At 30.8% G+C, this 18,206-nt stretch overlaps 1 protein-coding gene across 1 annotated transcript in view; it reads right to left on the bottom strand.

Moving 5' to 3' along the window:
• The window catches only part of Cad89D (cadherin 89D), a 42,372-nt gene that overhangs the window by 20,532 nt on the left and 3,634 nt on the right, over positions 1 to 18,206 (bottom strand). The window contains exons 2-3 of the mRNA XM_088271388.1: positions 14,906 to 15,005; positions 6,106 to 6,292 (exon numbers count right to left, since the gene is read on the bottom strand). Coding sequence (XP_088127514.1) covers positions 6,106 to 6,292; positions 14,906 to 15,005 — 287 coding nt within the window. The remainder of the gene's footprint in view (positions 1 to 6,105; positions 6,293 to 14,905; positions 15,006 to 18,206) is intronic.

Genomic DNA, 18,206 nt, shown 5'->3' with positions numbered 1-18,206 from the left:
AATGTAAAAAAATAGCCTGCCATTATTGAATACTTTGCTTTGCTGTCTAGTGTCGGTGAGAAATGCATTAAAAAATTAACATTGAATTTTAAAATAAGTACTTTATTTATGTAAACAAAATTTAGCTGAAAATTTAACTATTTTGCATCCATAGCTTAATCGAGCCGAAATTATAAATAATAATAATTTTATTATTTAAGATCATTTTATGTATGCATTACCTTAAAAAAAACAATTTTTCGATAAATTATCTTACATAAATACGCATTGCATAATTTATTTAAATCATTTAAAAAATACATCGTTTGACAGCAATTAATAAAAAACTGTACTTAATTTCTTACCATTCAAAGGTTATTACAGATTGATACATTGTTTTGAAGTTATCAAATAAAGAGATAGATTTTTGTAAGTTTTTAAATATCTTTTTTTTTTTATTTGCTTCTAAAGACGTAAACGTCTTCCTAATAAATAATAATAACAAAAAGATGTTACAAATGTTTTTTGTATATGGGTAAAAGAAAATTCTCAAGTGACATCTTGTTTCTGTGAATATCAATTTAAATAAACCTTTTCGACAACATTCTGTGTCATTTAGCTTGTTTGCATCGCAGTGTCTAGAGAAGGTAAGTGAATCAATGTCACGGAAAATATCTATATACATATATAGGTAAACCTATAAAATAACATAAATTTATAAAATGTTATATATATATATATATATATATATATATATATATATATATATATATATATATATATATATATATATATAAATATATATATATATATATATAAATATATATATATATAAATATATATATATATATATATATATATATATATATATATATATATATATATATATATATATATATATATATATATATATATATATATATATATATATATATATATATATATATATATATATATATATATAACATTATATAATCATATATTATTTTATAGGATTAACTCCCCAAAGCATTTACTTTTACAGGATTGTTTGCAGTAAGGATAGGGAATGTTAAAGAATGAATATACATATCTTGAATATATTTGCAATTGGCGGAAATTGAGCCTGTGACACCAGTTTCGCACTTAATTACACCATGACGCCTGTCATTGTACAGATAAAAAATATACGATTATAAATAAAGGAACTGGGTTTATATTTTATTAAATAATAAAATTATATTTTATTAAAAAATAAAACATCGGTACCTGATTGAATTTACTGTTATAAAAATGCTTAGCTACATTAATTTCTTTGTAAACCACAAAAAACAGTTGGCGTTAAGAGAAGAGTAGACATCCGTTTTTCACATAGATAATACAGGCCAATTATTAAATTCAAATCATACTCAAAACTACCTACATAATACACGGAGCTGTATTTCTATTAGCACTTTGATTTAACAGTTAGTAAATGGGTAACGAAGAGTGATCGCCTGTCCGATGTGTCTAACTGCAGATTTAGAGTGGTCATAGAAAGCCAGAACTATGGATCCAACATCTAACTGGTGAGTACCGTAACTTGTAACGACATATTATATTTAGACCGACGAAATTTCTGATCAACAAAAAAATCTGAAAGCCGTTTTCATAAAACACAGACCGGTTCGAATACAGGGTGACTGATGATAATTTCCTTTATCCACTTTGTTTTAAATTTCGATATTCATAAAAACGTATTTCGACTAATTCAGTTATTTTACATTAGAAGACAATTAATAATATTGTTGTTTTATTAAAAAAAAAACATTGTTAGGACGTTGTGAGCTCTGTGAAGGCCCAAAAACTTTTACACTCCCTTCCCATAAAATTTTTACCTCTTTGTTATTCGTCTAAAATTTATATTGATCCTTACAGCAATAAATACAGTATTAAAATTATTTCAAAATATTCTCAATACAAATACTCGTGAAAACAAAAGTTTAAAATTAAAAAAAAATACAATGTTATACGTATCCTAGTACGTTTTATTAATTGAGATTGAATATCACATACAAACTAGGAGAGAATTGTTGTACTACTTCAAATAAATTTAGTTAGATGTTCTAAATTAAAAAAAAAAACTCACTTGTGAATGAACACTTGGATAATGTGCATATGCAACACCTTAACAATGAAGAGTTGTTCAAAATCATGAGCAAAATGGTGAACGTTAACGATAAGTGTATAAAATGAACACTGAAGTCCACAAATGTAAAGTAAGTATGTTATTATTTATGAAACAAAAATTAGGCACATTTAAGGACAACTGTAGTGCTTATAAACCATAACTTGGTACAACGTTATCCCAAATACTAAAAATATATCAAGGCTTCTTATATATGTATGGTATAACTCTCTTTGTCATTCGTCGTTAACTTTGTTTGATAAAACTTTACTTCAAAACTACCGGTTAAGAAATTACCATGCCTTCATGACAAAATCTTTGTTTAAAAAAAAAATATGAAATCAAACAAAAAAGTAATTTGCAGATTAAGCTGCAGTCTTAATTTTCCGAATAAAATTTCATTTAGTAATTGATTACTGATTGAGGATAACAAAAATTAAGGTTATCACATTGTTGCATTCAAAATATTATCTTTACGTTATCACAAAAAAAAGGGTTTAATTGAAGCTTTTTCATACAAAATGATAATAAATCAATCGTTTTACCTCTAATAATAAAATAAATATGTGTGTGTGTGTGTATGTTGATATCTGTTGGGCTTTGCACAAATATTTCAAGTAAATACAAGTATATCGTTCAAATTCACTGAGGAAAAAAAAGTTTTTTTCCCACGAAAATAATTCATTAACTTTTAGCTGGTTTCAATGCCAATGTCACAGACTGAGAATAAAATGTTAAGAGAAAGCGATTTGGATTATTTCATAAATCATGATCAATTGAAAATAATAATATATTTTCTTAAAGCATACCTGAGTATTTATCTTATGTAGGTAGGTATGTTCGATAGTGTTGACCGCATTCCTAAACGTGAACTTTGAACCAAGATTTTCCAGACAAATTAATAACATTTAGTGGCGATAGGTCAGCTGAATCCTACGCCCTCCTGAACTTGAGAGGTTAGTAATAACAAAGTCATTAATTGTTATCTTTTTTCTGTAAGCATGAAATAATTTATTACAATAATATCCGGTACGTTTCTTCTATTCCAGTATTTGATCGTTCTTAAAAGTGCATAATGTCGATTTGGGTAACGATTCAGCAAATTTAATACTACTACTACTACTACTACCATCACGCCGTTTCCCCGCAGGGGTAGGCAGAGAGGATGGAACGCCACACTCTTCTGTCCTGACATACACTCCTAGCCTCCTTCACATCCATACATCTAGTCATACATGCCCTCCGATTACGCAGACTTTTGACACCGCCAGATTTTAGGTTCTGATTGATCTGATCGTGCCAAGTCTTTTTCGGTCGTCCACGTTCTGTTTTCCCTCTCACATTCGCCACATATATTTTCTTAGTCATTCTCTCGCTATCCATTCGCTCCACATGTCCATACCACCGCAAAGAGCTCTTTCTAATCTTTTCAATTATTCCTCGTTCAGCCTTACATTCCTTTCTTATAATTAATTTAATATTTATAAGTAAAAAGATTTATGTAACACGAACGTTTCCGAATCAGCTAATTATTTTAAAAAATAAAGTTAAATTTTCTTAAATTCAGGTTTCTAATATTAATACCGTGTAAAAAAAGGTGTTAAAAATTATTTAAAAAATATATTTTACTGTAACTTATAACCATAGTACCTACCCGTCATACTATATAGTCCTGTGACAAAGGCTTTATAGAATTAGTAGATATATGGTATTTTGTAGTCTAAAACAAACTCTCGAATAATTATTAAAACCGAAGAGTATATGTGCCCCATTGGAAGACTCGAAAGAAAAGATAAACGATTGACAATATAAACATAATGCTGTGTAGTTTATGGTTTACCCACGATTAAAATTCTATTTCACGAAGCTGTTGAAAGTTAATTCCAATGGTTTTCCTCTGTTTAGTAATGGTTAATATGTAGGGGGGGGGAGGGGGGGGAGGGGGGGGAGGGGGGGGGAGGGGGGGGAGGGGGGGGAGGGGGGGGGAGGGATAAATTACAACTCAACACAATATTTAGTTATTTGTGGTCATAGTATTTTAATTATTGTCTAAGTAAACACATCAAAAGCCCAGGAGGAAGTTACGGAACATAAAAATAATATGAATATTATTTTCTGAATATTATGTGTTATTATAATATTCATCAGAAATATTTAGTTTAAATTCTCCGTCGAATAATTGCGAAACTGATGCCGTGATATTTAATTTGCCGGAACATATTATTAATGATTGGCCGGAAGAAGCTTTCATCATTGCGCAACAGTAAATTGCTAAATAATATTTTTTGTTGGTTGAAATTGTTTTAATATAATTATAGTAAATGTAAAATATTCATAAATTCATTCTTCGAATCTTACATTTTAGTGAAATTAGGTTTTTATATACTTGAATACATTTTATAAATCTATCAAAAGTAACTAGACACTGGTTATAACACCCAAGATGGATGAAAAGCCATTAAAAAGAAGAAGAAGAAATCTATTAAAATTGAAGAGCTTGAAAATAATTTTCCTTTAAATAACTAAAATTTCGACACATCCTACAGATCCTAGATTAGCACATTTTGGGAGATACCCACACATAAAGAATGTTGATCTTCGGAAAGACTAATAATGTATATGACTAATATTTAGTATGAGTGTAAGTGTGTAAGTAGTGGTGCATAGTAAGGAGGTTTCTGTGAATGCAAAATTCGAGCACTGAATCAATACGACGGATTTATTTGTCAATAACGTGGATGTTAAATTCTTATCCCAATCCCCATACAATGGTGCATAAAGCAAAGCATAACATTTGTGCAATGTTGATCCTTGTTTCTTAATGAAATGAAAGGTACCCTTAAGGTACCAGATCAGAATAATATGAAATAATTATTACAGTGATAAAAAATGATTTCATAAAATTCTTATTTTGAACCCCTGGGAATCGAACCCGAATGTTGGTTTTCATGGTGAAGTGGTTTCCGCGTTTCCTTAAAATATGAATTGTAGTCCAAATAGAAAATTATGAAATTAAAAATGTAGGAATCCTTAATTTTACGTAGTAAATGACGTATAAAAAACATTACGTAGTTATTAAAGCGTAAAATTACTCATAATGTACTTTTAAAAAATCTGTTTTATTATTACATGTAACATTTTAAAAATAATTTTTAAAAAAAAGTCTAGTGACACCTCTGAATAGTGCTTTATATCTGTAAGCTTTCAAACACTCTTTTGAAAAAGGCAAATAGTAAAGAGTATTAAGATATTTGTAGCGAAGACTTGAACCATAGGGCTACAAAAATTTCACGGCTTTCACAAAGATGTCGATGAATTTAGAAAATTAAAATTAAAAAATGACGAAAAGTAATGAATAATTACTTGGTAGTTAAGATGTGGTACTAGTATACTTATATCTATTTTTCACTCTAATATTAATTCAATATTACCCTCGACTAGTACCTGAAGAGGAGGGCTGATCACTTTTCCTTTATGCGTTAACGATCAAGATAATACTGCGTTTATATGACGCAGTGCCCTATGCACAATTAGGGTGCGGATAAGGGTTTGAAAAATACTATTGTAATGGTATGTACTTTAAGGAGAGAAAACTGGACAGAAAAGTAACAAATGAAGAGATTTTTAGAAAAGCAAACCATGAACTAAACTAGATGGAATATAAAGAATGCAACATCGTTGTTTCTAGCACAATAGGGGGGAAAATAAAGAAAATAAGGCAAAAGATAAAAAATATGGCTCAGAATAAATAATGTGGAGTAGCTTCAAGCGCAACTAGGTGTCGTATCGTATCATGTAGACTCTACATTGTAGAGAACCTGGCTTTGGAATGAAAAGGGTGGAATTTACCAACCATCAAAAGTCTAGTTTCTAAGATTTGAGACAAGGATAAATGATCTTCATTTTTTCATAATTATAATTGAATTAAAAATTATTAAAAAAATTACTTTTTTAAAAATAAATAAAATGTTTTCACAAACCATGTCGTCACCGTCCGCAAACTCGCAGCCAATTCTAAACTTGAGGACATTCTGGGGGGTGTCCGAGTCTACCAAGTCCTCCAGAGAGTGCGCCAGGACCACCGACACGTGCGTCCTGTTCTGGTCTCGCCACGTGAAGAAGGAAGCGTCTTCTTCCCTCTCCACGGGCTGCAGCATTAGGTTCCTCCTGCAACCAAAGCCAAAGTATAATGTAATAATTGTTGTATGAAATTATAATCTCTTTTTAAGTATATTAAACGAGGTGAACATATTAGACAAGAATTATACATCAGCCTGAAATATTGTAATTAGGCTTTTTTATGGTTAGGAAGTGACATATTCCAGATATGCCGAGGTTTTGCATTCGGTTAATAGGAGTATTGAATCCAGACACTTTCCGGCTGTTATTACAGTCAAATATTTGACGGCTTCTCGTGTTTCTGGTTGGGGCATAAATATTTATCATTTGCAATAACAAGGGACAGTCTAAAACATTATTTAAAATTTTATATAGTTAATCGGATAAAATAACTTTCTCCTATCACTTATAACTTTATTAATAATTATTAATTAATAAAATAGATTAAGTAATTTTTTTAATAAAAATTTTCATCGATTATTAAATCTATTTTAGAGTCACTAAAATTAATTTAAGTCGAATTAGTATCGATGGAAAAAACTTTTCAAATCCATATTTAATTTGCTGGAAAAAACAACTCGGAAGATTTCTCCGCTTATTCTTTAATCTTAGTTATTTTTGAAATTGTAACAAATTAATAATAGGCGAATAAATTATTATTCAACAGCGTTTGCAATAAAATATTATTACTCCAATATTTGCTTACAACGAATACTAGTATACTTTATGCTTAAAATGTCTTGTAGTATCGATTGTGTGGAAAACACTTATTATTGAACATGAACACATTTTAAGTTTCTAACTAAAAATAAATTTAGAGAAAGTATCGTTAAAATGTACAAAGTTTATACTAATAATTCATGTATGTACCTGCAAGCAAATGTTCATATTTATTAAAATAAAAGCCGGTACAGATCATATTGGATTAAAATAGACCGAGTTGAAATAATAAAGCTGTGTTATTCAAAACTATTTTTTGATAAAGACTTTAGTTTGTTTAGCAGGCAATCGTAAATGTATCATATAACCACACAAATAGTATGATAATACGAGTATATAATTGCAAATACTCAGTCCTATGTAAATAATACCTAATAGTATGATATGTAGTATGTTTGTATGTATTATATATATATATATATATATATATATATATATATATATATATATATATATATATATATATATATATATATATATATATATATATATATATATATATATATATATATATATATATAAATATATATATATATATATATATATATATATATATATATATATATATATATATATATATATATATATATATTCTATTCTTACCCTCATTCGCACCCAGTGGTGCAAAGGGCGCTATATAAAATAATATAAATATTAAAGTTCTAAATCACAAATATTTATTTTCCCCTTCTCCCCCCCCCCCCTCGCGAATTGATCCCGGGACCTCTAAAAAAGTAGCTTAACTCGCTAGCCATTATATAAACTTAATATTTTTTTATGTATACAACGAAATAATATTTAACAACGTAGAAATTCCATAAAAATGTAAATAATAATAAACCCATTATTATACTTGTATTATATATTATATGACAATGACTAAAATCTTCCCCCTATTTTCCGTGTTTCCACTGATAAAAAATAAAAATAGGAAACATCTCCTACTATCTTCCTCTTCATCCTTCGACGTCATAAGGATACAATATATTATAGAATATACTCAGCTTCACATGCGGTATTTGGAAGTGTTCCGGAATGCATTGAAACACGTGTCACTATGAATTCTACGAAATAGTGATATTTATCGAGTGAAATATTTTAAAAAAATATATAAACGTGTATAGATTGTTCTAAGGGTTACGGAATATCTCCTTTATTCCATTCTAAAATTAAGATAATCAAGATTATCACTAATAACGTCAGCACTACAGGAATTGCCGTTGAAAACACTTATGTGATATTTTTTTGACAACTTTTCATTATTCACTACAAATGATAATTTTGTTGTTAATAGGTCATTTGGATTTAGAAAATAATATTAGCATTAGCAAAATAAATGTAATAATGAATCTACGGACACAAGTTTATGTTTTAATTACGTTTTCGAAAAATGTAATTCGCAATTATTAAGTATTAAATTATTTAGAAGTCTGTTATTGCATTACCCGAATTCCTCATATTGCTCATATCATCTTGTTTTACTCAACTTTCGTGACATTGTCGATGTCAGCAAGGAAGGAAGGATGGTAACAAGCTAGTGCGAATATACATTTATTAATCTACATTTACACGTTTGACCTACCAGTAAAACGCGCATCGGTAAACTCCGTACAGAATACTTATTCCACTACCACTGCACTGGAACTGGCACTGGCACTGGTACTGTAATGTAGTGATATGAACCTTTCCCGTTACACATGCAAGTCACTATTTTAATATTATGTTCTAATTCATGTCCGATGAATGACTTTGATAAAAGATAACATAAAATTTTTTATTTTTAAATTATACAATGTGTAATTTTTTATAACATAAAATATGCAGTTTTTGACAGTAAGCGGCTACTTTTTCATCTGGTATCCGTAAAATACAACAATACACACACAATATATTTACATTGACATTTATTAAGTTGCGGATTTTAATTTTTATTATATTTATAATAAACTTTAATAATACTTTACTAATAATTGCATATATATTTACATCATTTGAAGACTTTGTAAATAAAACCAAAATAAATACATATCAAACAAATTATGCATGTTTATTGAAGTCTTATACGTGTAATTTGAATTACGTGGTCAATAGGGTATTTTTTCATATTATTAGAAGCACGAGGAATGTTATAACACGAGCGATGAAATTTTGAGTTAACTAAATCACGAGCAGGTACCTACTAATATTATGCAATAAATAAAAAGTAAATAACGTTCGGAAAACACGGATGAGTAGAGATGGTAGTGAGTAGGTTGCTTTACGGAGTTACACAATGTGCTGTCGGTAGTTGGTACCGAGTCCGAGTAATAGGCAATAAGTCTAGTGAGTAATAACACAAAATATAATGAAAATAGTTTTCTCCGGCTGTCCATCCATTAACTGTTTAATATTCCGCTATTCCTTTCACTTTTCTGGCAAATGTAATTACGTATTCGTATTAACATGAACATGAAATATTGTAATACTCGCTGTACCTACAATACATACTATGTTTGTATACCTGTACAATGTTATATAGAGTAAGTACGCGTGTGACGATTTTATATGCATGCCATGTAGGGGAGAGTGCCCATGAGTGGGACAGAGGATGAATGGGACAATTGTCCCCCAGCCCAAACTAATGTTACAAAAAAAAATTAAAAATTACCCAACATGAACGCTACGATATTAGACAGATTAATCCTCAAACCTCAGTTCTCGACTGACAGTGAAGCGAATAAGACGTGTTACAATTTTTTAGCGTCCAAAAGTAAATTATATACTGCAATTTGAATTTGTTTGTACATATAGGTTATGATAAGTGCTGCAATTGATATATACAATTATTTAAGTTGGTTCTCTCAGGATATTATAAAGTATGTTTCATCAAATTTACTTTAGTATAAATGTATCGATTTATCTATTTTTCTAAAAATCACGCATTTCCTTGAATGGGACGCGCGCAGTGATCATGAATGGGACGGTCCCACTCAAGGGAAAATTGTCCCATTCATGGCGAATACTTATAATTTACATTAAAAATCGTTTGTACTCGTTTGTATTACACGCATTGTAAACATTATATTGTTTTTAGGTTATAATGCCAAAAACACGCCATCGTTCACCAACCATCAATCACCAACGTTCCAATTGAAGCTGCTGTAGAAGAGGTTTTAAAGAAAAGCAAAATATTAGGTCGGTTGCAAAGACATATGCAATAGGAAAATCTTCTCTTTATAGACATGTCAAACAAGTAAAGGCTTATAGGAAATAAAAGAGCCTATCAGCGGAAGCTAAACTGGCAGTGCATAACGGAGTCCTGGTTCTAACTCTAATGTATGGAAGTGAAACATGGAGTTGGCAAAATAAGGATGAAAGTAGACTGAATGCAGTCGAAATGCGATCTCTCAGAACAATGTGCGACAAAACGATGTATGATAGATGTTCGAATAGTGAAATAAGGAAGGAATGCAAAGCTGAGATAAGCATAATCGATTAAATTAAGAAAAATGTGTTGAGATGGTTTGGACATGTAGAACGAATGAGTGAGGATAGAACGGTTAAACAAATTTACTAGGCGAATGTTATTGGAAAAAGGAGCAGAGGAAGACCGAGAAAAACATGGCACGATCAGGTAAGCCAAATAGTTGAAAGTGGCCAGGTTAGGAGTCGTAACAATCGGCGGGTATGTATGAGGAGATGCATGAACGTGGAAGAGGCGAAAAGAATATTCGCAAAGACAGAGTGGTGTGGCGTTCTATTCTTTCTACCTATCCCTGCGGGGAAGCGGCATGATGGTTAGTTTTATTAGTTAGTTTAGTCTGAAGCGAGAAGAAATACTTTCCACGTATTTAAATTTAGCTGGAAGAATATGTTCTACAGTACAGAAATAAATCAGTAAGGGGAAATCAAGTATAATATCTGACACTTCAGAAAAGGACAAGTTTTTGAAAATACAATTATTGTAAAATGGAAAATGAAAACCTGTAGATAGACCAAAAAATAAGCCTAACGCTAAAAGAGTTAAAAAAACTCATAGAAGAGATTTCAATGAGTGATGACAGATGTCAGTTCAGATAAATCAGTTGAAATAGAAGGTGTATCACTGACAAAAACAAAAGGAAAGGAGGATAATAAGTGTCACATATGTGAAGGAGAATATCAATATAGTTTTATGCAATGGCTTAAATGTAAATTTCGTGGCCCATGAAAATTGTTGAATATTAAGATATCTGAACTTTTTTTGCCAAAAATGTTGCAAAAATGTTTAATAAAATTTCTTTTACATGTGTCTACGTATTATACGAAAGTGTCTACAGATGATTTTTGTTTTAAAATATAACTATCCCATCAATCTAGAATTTTAATTAATGTCCCATTCCTGGTATACTGGTGTCCCTCTCATGGGAGGGTGTTTATGAATGGGACATTTTAGGACATTATTTGAAATCGATTTTTCAGGCAGTTAGGTTATTTTTTTTAGAAAACGAAGTATGGCATATTTGTAGCTAAAAGATTGAATAAAGAGAAACCACGTTTACTTTTTGTGATTTATTTTACAGAGAAGAACTAGAGAGGCAAAATCAAAAACGTCCCATCCATGGGCACTCTCCCCTACTGTGTGTTTGTAATACGTACAGTAAGTATAAGCGTTTCCATTACACTCGTAGTTGACCTGAACATAGCACTAACATAACACATCGCTCGCATACGTAATATCGCGATGTTACAACATCCAGCCCCTTGTACATTTATGTATGGTTATACAATACAATACGAACACCCGAGCTATATTACTTTGATTGAACACTCGCTTAGATTTGGTTTCAACTCTACTTCCCCTAAACTATAAGTTGAATGGAAACATTGCTTAAATGAAAACCCCAAGGACAGTAAAAGCATACAGATAAATCTCATATTTATAATACGAATATTTAGCTTATACATATGTATAGTTCTTTTTACACGACGCCCTCAACCTTCCTCCCCTGCAATGCTTCTACCGAGATTGAGTCGGTCCTAGGCGCTTGTTAGTGTCACGGACTCTTTTGCAGAGTTTCAAGTTAGACCTGCACTCTACCACAACTTGATTTCCATTTTTGAAACAAAATACTTAGGTTTATGTGAAAATACAATCGTATTTACTTGAAATATTTGTGTAAACCAAAACACGCACACATATTATGGCATGAATTATCTACACGAGTCGCGCTCTTTTAAGTGGTGAAAAATTGGATATTAGAGAAAACAAATAAACCAAGCGTTAAAGTAAATTCGCGTGAACGAAAATATTATTTTATTCTGTCATTCGATGGTTCTGAGATATAGTATTAGACGCTCGGTGTAGTTTACGAAGCATACAAAATGTTAGGAAGTCCACGGCAGACGGCAGACGGCAGTCATCTGATTATTCGGTCGATAAGCAATTGTTCGTAATGGAAATAGAAATAGCGAACCGACAATCACTTCACCAAGCGTGATTTCAACTACCGGTTATTACTGATACCTGTTTACTGGTAGACTTTTACTTCTCGCTTCTGATCTTTAATCTACACCTAGTCTACTAGATACATTTGGGAATAGAGTATACTAGCTATCACCGAATATTTCATTTTTCATCTAAATTAGTCACATAAAAACAGCTTGGTTAATCGCTGTATATTGTATTATGACAATGACGACCGGTTTTGAACAAAAAAGATTCTTCCGTAAGAATACTATCTACTTTACACAAGTTTGATTAATTACTAAAACATTTTATAATTATTTTAAATTAAGGACTAATTACAGTTATTTTGATTACATTTATTAGTTATTAAAACATTATGAAAGTGTCAGTTATGTACATTCCAGATTATTATAACCCAAATGCCATCATAGGTTTGGAGAGCAATTATAACATAAATGTATAAATTAAGGACTAATTACAGTTATTTTGATTACATTTATTAGTTATTAAAACATTATGAAAGTGTCAGTTATGTACATTCCAGATTATTGTAACCCAAATGCCATCATAGGTTTGGAGAGCAATTATAACATAAATGTATAAAAATTGTATAGGATTTTGTATTTAATGATTAAAGGATTTTTTAATAATGATTCGATAATCGTACTGGATCAGCCTCGAGTTCGAATAACAGGGTTCCGCAATACGAGTATACTCGTACAATGTGGTTCCGCTGTGATCCACGTATAATATTAGCAAGTTTGTATGTGGCAAGTGAGGCTCCAAATGCGAAGGAAAATAATGACAAATATGTAATTGAATAATAGTCGAGGAGATGTTGAAATTTCAACTAGCTTCGGAAATACTATTTACTAATGAAGCACGAATTACCATAATCGATTTATCTACTTTCCAATCCCATGAGCAATTCTCTTTTTTATAAATTCTAATCGTTTGCAGGGAATGAAAAACCAGCCATTTTGAGCAAGTTTGCATTTTATTTGAATAAACTATTCTTAATATATAACGCACATAATAATATTAATAAAACCATTTGATAGTTTTTGTACCTAATGCGGAAGATTTCCGCATTTGCGATGATAATGTATAAAGTAGTACTCGTATAAAGTGGCTATTCCGCAGAGTTGCCGTAGGTATATTGACCCTGGTCAGGGTGCTCGCGTTCAGGGGACAACGCACTGCGCGGGAACAGGTTTGCCCGCGCGCATAACTGTACCTACTACGCAAGGTCAAGGCGTCCGCGTCCGCGTCCGCGCCACGCGTCACAACATACGTCCAGGACTAATACGTCATGACCAGTGCTGGATTTACGTACAAGCTAAGAAATGTGTGGCTTAGGCCGCAAAATGTATTATTCTACTCATTATTAATTTTTTCATGAACATTTTATTAATTACGGTGACTATTAGATGTACCACCAGTGGAACTTTTATTCCTCTAGAAAGCCATATATACATTGAAAATAAATTATCTCGCTATAAATTTTACGAATTTTCAAGATTTGTACCTACAATATTATAATTCGTGAAAAAATCGAATATGCGTTTCTAAGACGAAATTAGACAATTATCATTTGAAGACGTAATTATTGAGGATTTATCAATTTTTAAAACGAGGAAAATTAAAACATAATTGAATTACTTTTGTAGAATTTTATATATGTTTGTATGTATGTAAGTATTTATATTAGATAATTTGAATTCGAATATTCATTACAAAATATATATTTACATAAGTATATATTTTTTAATTAGTAGGCCGCATTCACATTTGAGCTTTAAGCTGCCACTACCCGAAATCCGGCACTAGTCGTGAGAGTTGTATATAAACAATTTTAAATGTCCACAATGACTAAAATATTAAATAAAAAGTGGGAAAAAGTATCAAGTTGTTGTTTTATTATATAAGATGCAGTTCTGCCTGGAAATGTCAGTACATAACTTAAAAAAATAGACAATTGACATTTATTTAAAACAGTAACAAATAGATATCTCCCAACGAAAAATATCAAACACAGAATCAGAAGGAGAAAGTCATTCAAAATATTTACTAATGGAGATTATCCGAAAAGCACTGTAAGGCATATTAAAAAGGGAGCAATTATTTTATTAAAAAGCAGCTTATGAGCACCTTTGTATTTACATTACTAAATTTCCGGACGAAACCCGGTCGCTGGTCAAATTTCCAGACGAAACCCGGTCGCTGGTCAAATAAAAAAGTGGAAAAGCTAAAAATATTGGTTTTAATCTAATAATAAATTAAAAATGCAATTCCATCACGAAGTGTCAGTGGATAATATAAATCTATTACTAAATTTCATTTCGCTTTTTAAGAGCTATTATCTTAAGTAAATTAACATGCATACGTACATACTTAATATTATAATAAGATGCAGTATTTGATTTGATGGAAAAAGTAAGTCTTTCAAAGGCTCTTTTTCAGTTACATGCATCCATAATAAACAAATATGAATGTACAAGAAAATCACTAACCTCGGATGAACTTCTATACTAAGAACTTGTCCTCCCACTGGAAGATTTTCTGGAACCCGCACAAAACGTAAATATTCTCCCGATGGATAAAACTGGCAACCTGAAAAATAAATTATTTTTTTATGAGAAACGTTATAAAATACTATAGAATTAGTAGATATAATTAACTACTCTGAAAGGTGAAACAGATAGACAGCAAAAAAGTGGGGGGGTATTTTGAGAGAATAAATAAATAAATGTCGTTGCCTAAAAAGGCCTCGTGCTTGTATTCTTGAATCAAATTCAACGAATCATTTTCAAAATAACGAAACTATTTTAAACGCATCAACGTAATGTCAGTCTACAGTCAGCTGATGACGTCCGATGTTAACCTGTCATTTTGTCGTTATTATGAATCGATTGTCCATGTCAGATGTCAAAGAATAATACAATCATATTTGGTTAATCGAAAATTGGACAGAAATAAACAAATGATATTGAGTAGAAATAAAAAAATGATCATACTATGTACTACTGCAAGAATAATTAGGGATAACGATTTAGCTGGTCATATATGTATATATAAATATATGTGTGTGTATATATATATATATATATATATATATAGATATATATATATATATATATATATATATATATATATATATATATATATATATATATATGTGTATATATATATATATATATATATATATATATATATATATATATATATATTGTATATATAATGTATGTATATATAATGTATTCATATACATTTTGACTTGTGTCAACTTTTATTTTGAGAGTCAATGTAAGCTTACAAAATAAATATCTACTTTGATGTGAAGTAACGTACTTCATGAATCTACCATTAGAAAGGGTAGTACACCAACAAATCAGACACATCAGGAAATAATGCGCAGGTAGGTGATGATATATGGTGAATTGTCATTGAAGATCTCGTTACTTTAGGGTTTTAGGGCTTAACTTGGAACTGCCGAGCGCCACTAATTTACCAGAGAATACATATAATTATTTTAAATGTATAATCGCAAAGATGCGAGGGGTGTGAACCGATCAGACGTGTTATATTGTTATAAAGACTTTACGTTACAATGTCAAATAGGCAAATATTTATACGCGTATTAAACAACAAAATTTAACAAAAAATCATTTTCCTAAATATAAGATACCCCATTGATCTTCCAATCCCCTTCACACATAACATACTACATATACTCGTATATTAAACTGTACAGAGAATTACAGCGCGTTTACATAATATGAACATTAGCGAATTTCGTTATATATTTGCATCATCATTTCTGTCTTCAGGTTGACGGAATACGCTATACGTATAATACAAGCGGAGGTAGCTACAAATAATGTGACCCATTAAAATTTATTTTTGTTCACTTTCGCAACTAAATAATTGTTGTGGAAGATGTCGAATATTCTATCCGTAATTAAGATGGTAATCGCCAGCGGGACCGTTTAATTTCGATTATAAAGATAAATGTTTGTAAAAGTGAGAGGCTACTTTGTGTTCACCGCGACTTCATGTCTGGCGGACGATGGCTGATTTCTGAGCCAACGACATATTCTAGGTGCACCACATACGTACATAATATTACTATGTAAGAACGTGTGCAGTGCCTTATGTTGCAATATATATATATATATTTTTTAATTTTCAACGAGTCTTTGTTGTTGTGCCGCAACCGTTTTAAAAAATCGTTGGGTAGTTAGAATAACTAATCGGTTATTTTACCCGGTTATATTTTTTTGTTAATTAACTATTAACGATAATATTAACTTAACTGGAGAATGAAAAATGTGAATAACGTTTTTTTCTTACCTCTCCCCATTCATTTACTATAGGTTTAGAATTATTCCTTGTTCAGCCTTACATTCCTTTCTCATATCTTCGTTTTTAATTCTGTCATACATTGATGTTCCACACATTCCTCTGAGGGGGCGCATTTCAACAGCGTTCACTCTGCTTTCATCCTTCCTTTGTCAGTTCAAGTTATTAGTATTCGTACAGAAGATTGGTAGTTTTACAAAATCTAAAAGTGAAATTTATGAGTAGGTAAGTAGGTAATCTAACGAGTAAAATAAGAGGGGTTCAACTGATATTTACACGTATTGGCACAGTTTCCATGCCTTTTGATAGAAATAAATAGAGATATGGATGATCAAATATGCTTTGGGATGCTTTTCGATCCACGAATGGGAAATTTTAGCGCATTTTATTTAACGTGTATTTAAATAATATTTATATTTAAGTGTTTAAAATCAGTTCTCACTGGATTTATTTATTCCTTATTTAGGTTTCCTAAAGTTACAGAATATACATGTTTGATAATAAAAAGCGATTTTTTTTTGTTCGATTGGAGTCAAGATATTTGTCTTTTCACCATCCTGCATGACTCTTGTCAGATATTATGTTTCCGCTTACTTCGGTTATAGCGATGTTTAAAAGAGCTTAATCTGTCTGAATAAATATGTAGGATAATCAGATCTCAGCCGACTGAGATCACTTTTTCTTATTCCTCCACCATAATTTAAGAAAACTGGAGTTGTTAGGAATCCAGCCAAAGTAAGTAAGAGTCAGTTTAAGTTGTCTAAAACCAGCTTGAAGCAACTCCGATTGACTCGGTTTTAGCATTCCTTATGTCTACTTTCCGCCCTAATACATATCTACTTTACCTGCGCATGCGCATGTACTTGCTAATAATTAAGTGGTACTTTACTACGCGCGGGTGCATTCGCTTCTTCCACATGATTACGTCACTTTATGTAATATTGTGGATTTCCAGCATAACGTGCAAAAGGTGAAAAAAACTTTCATGTATATATTCTAAGCAAGAAATAATACGATAAAAATAAAACCCTGTATTCACCACAAAACTACTGATATGACTTGATATTTTTTTTGACAACGTAAAATGGAAAAAAATAATAGCAATCTAACTACTTTGTAGTTTGTTTTATGTAGTAAAAATCTAATGTTTCTAAAATGAACATGGAAGTCGAGAAAATTCTCTACTGATATCAGCATATGGTATATAGAGCACAGAATACCATACCGATATAAAAACGTGTAGATTTAAGACCATACAAAAAATACAATATTCTTAAATTAAGCTTATGACGTATCATTTAACTTAATACACCGCTGAACTCAACTACTATGGGATTCACAACATTTTGAGTCTATCCACACACTTGTTCACAAATCTGGTTTTCTCCACTTAGGAGGTATTTTTACATTTTTGACGTCTTTACATAGATAAAGAGTTCCAGAAATTTGAAT

Source organism: Brachycentrus maculatus, unplaced genomic scaffold (assembly GCF_059751285.1).
Source record: "Brachycentrus maculatus isolate JH-2025_06_01 unplaced genomic scaffold, ASM5975128v1 h1tg000439l, whole genome shotgun sequence".
Taxonomy (NCBI): domain Eukaryota; kingdom Metazoa; phylum Arthropoda; class Insecta; order Trichoptera; family Brachycentridae; genus Brachycentrus; species Brachycentrus maculatus.
This window is presented reverse-complemented; position numbering and strand designations above follow the sequence as displayed.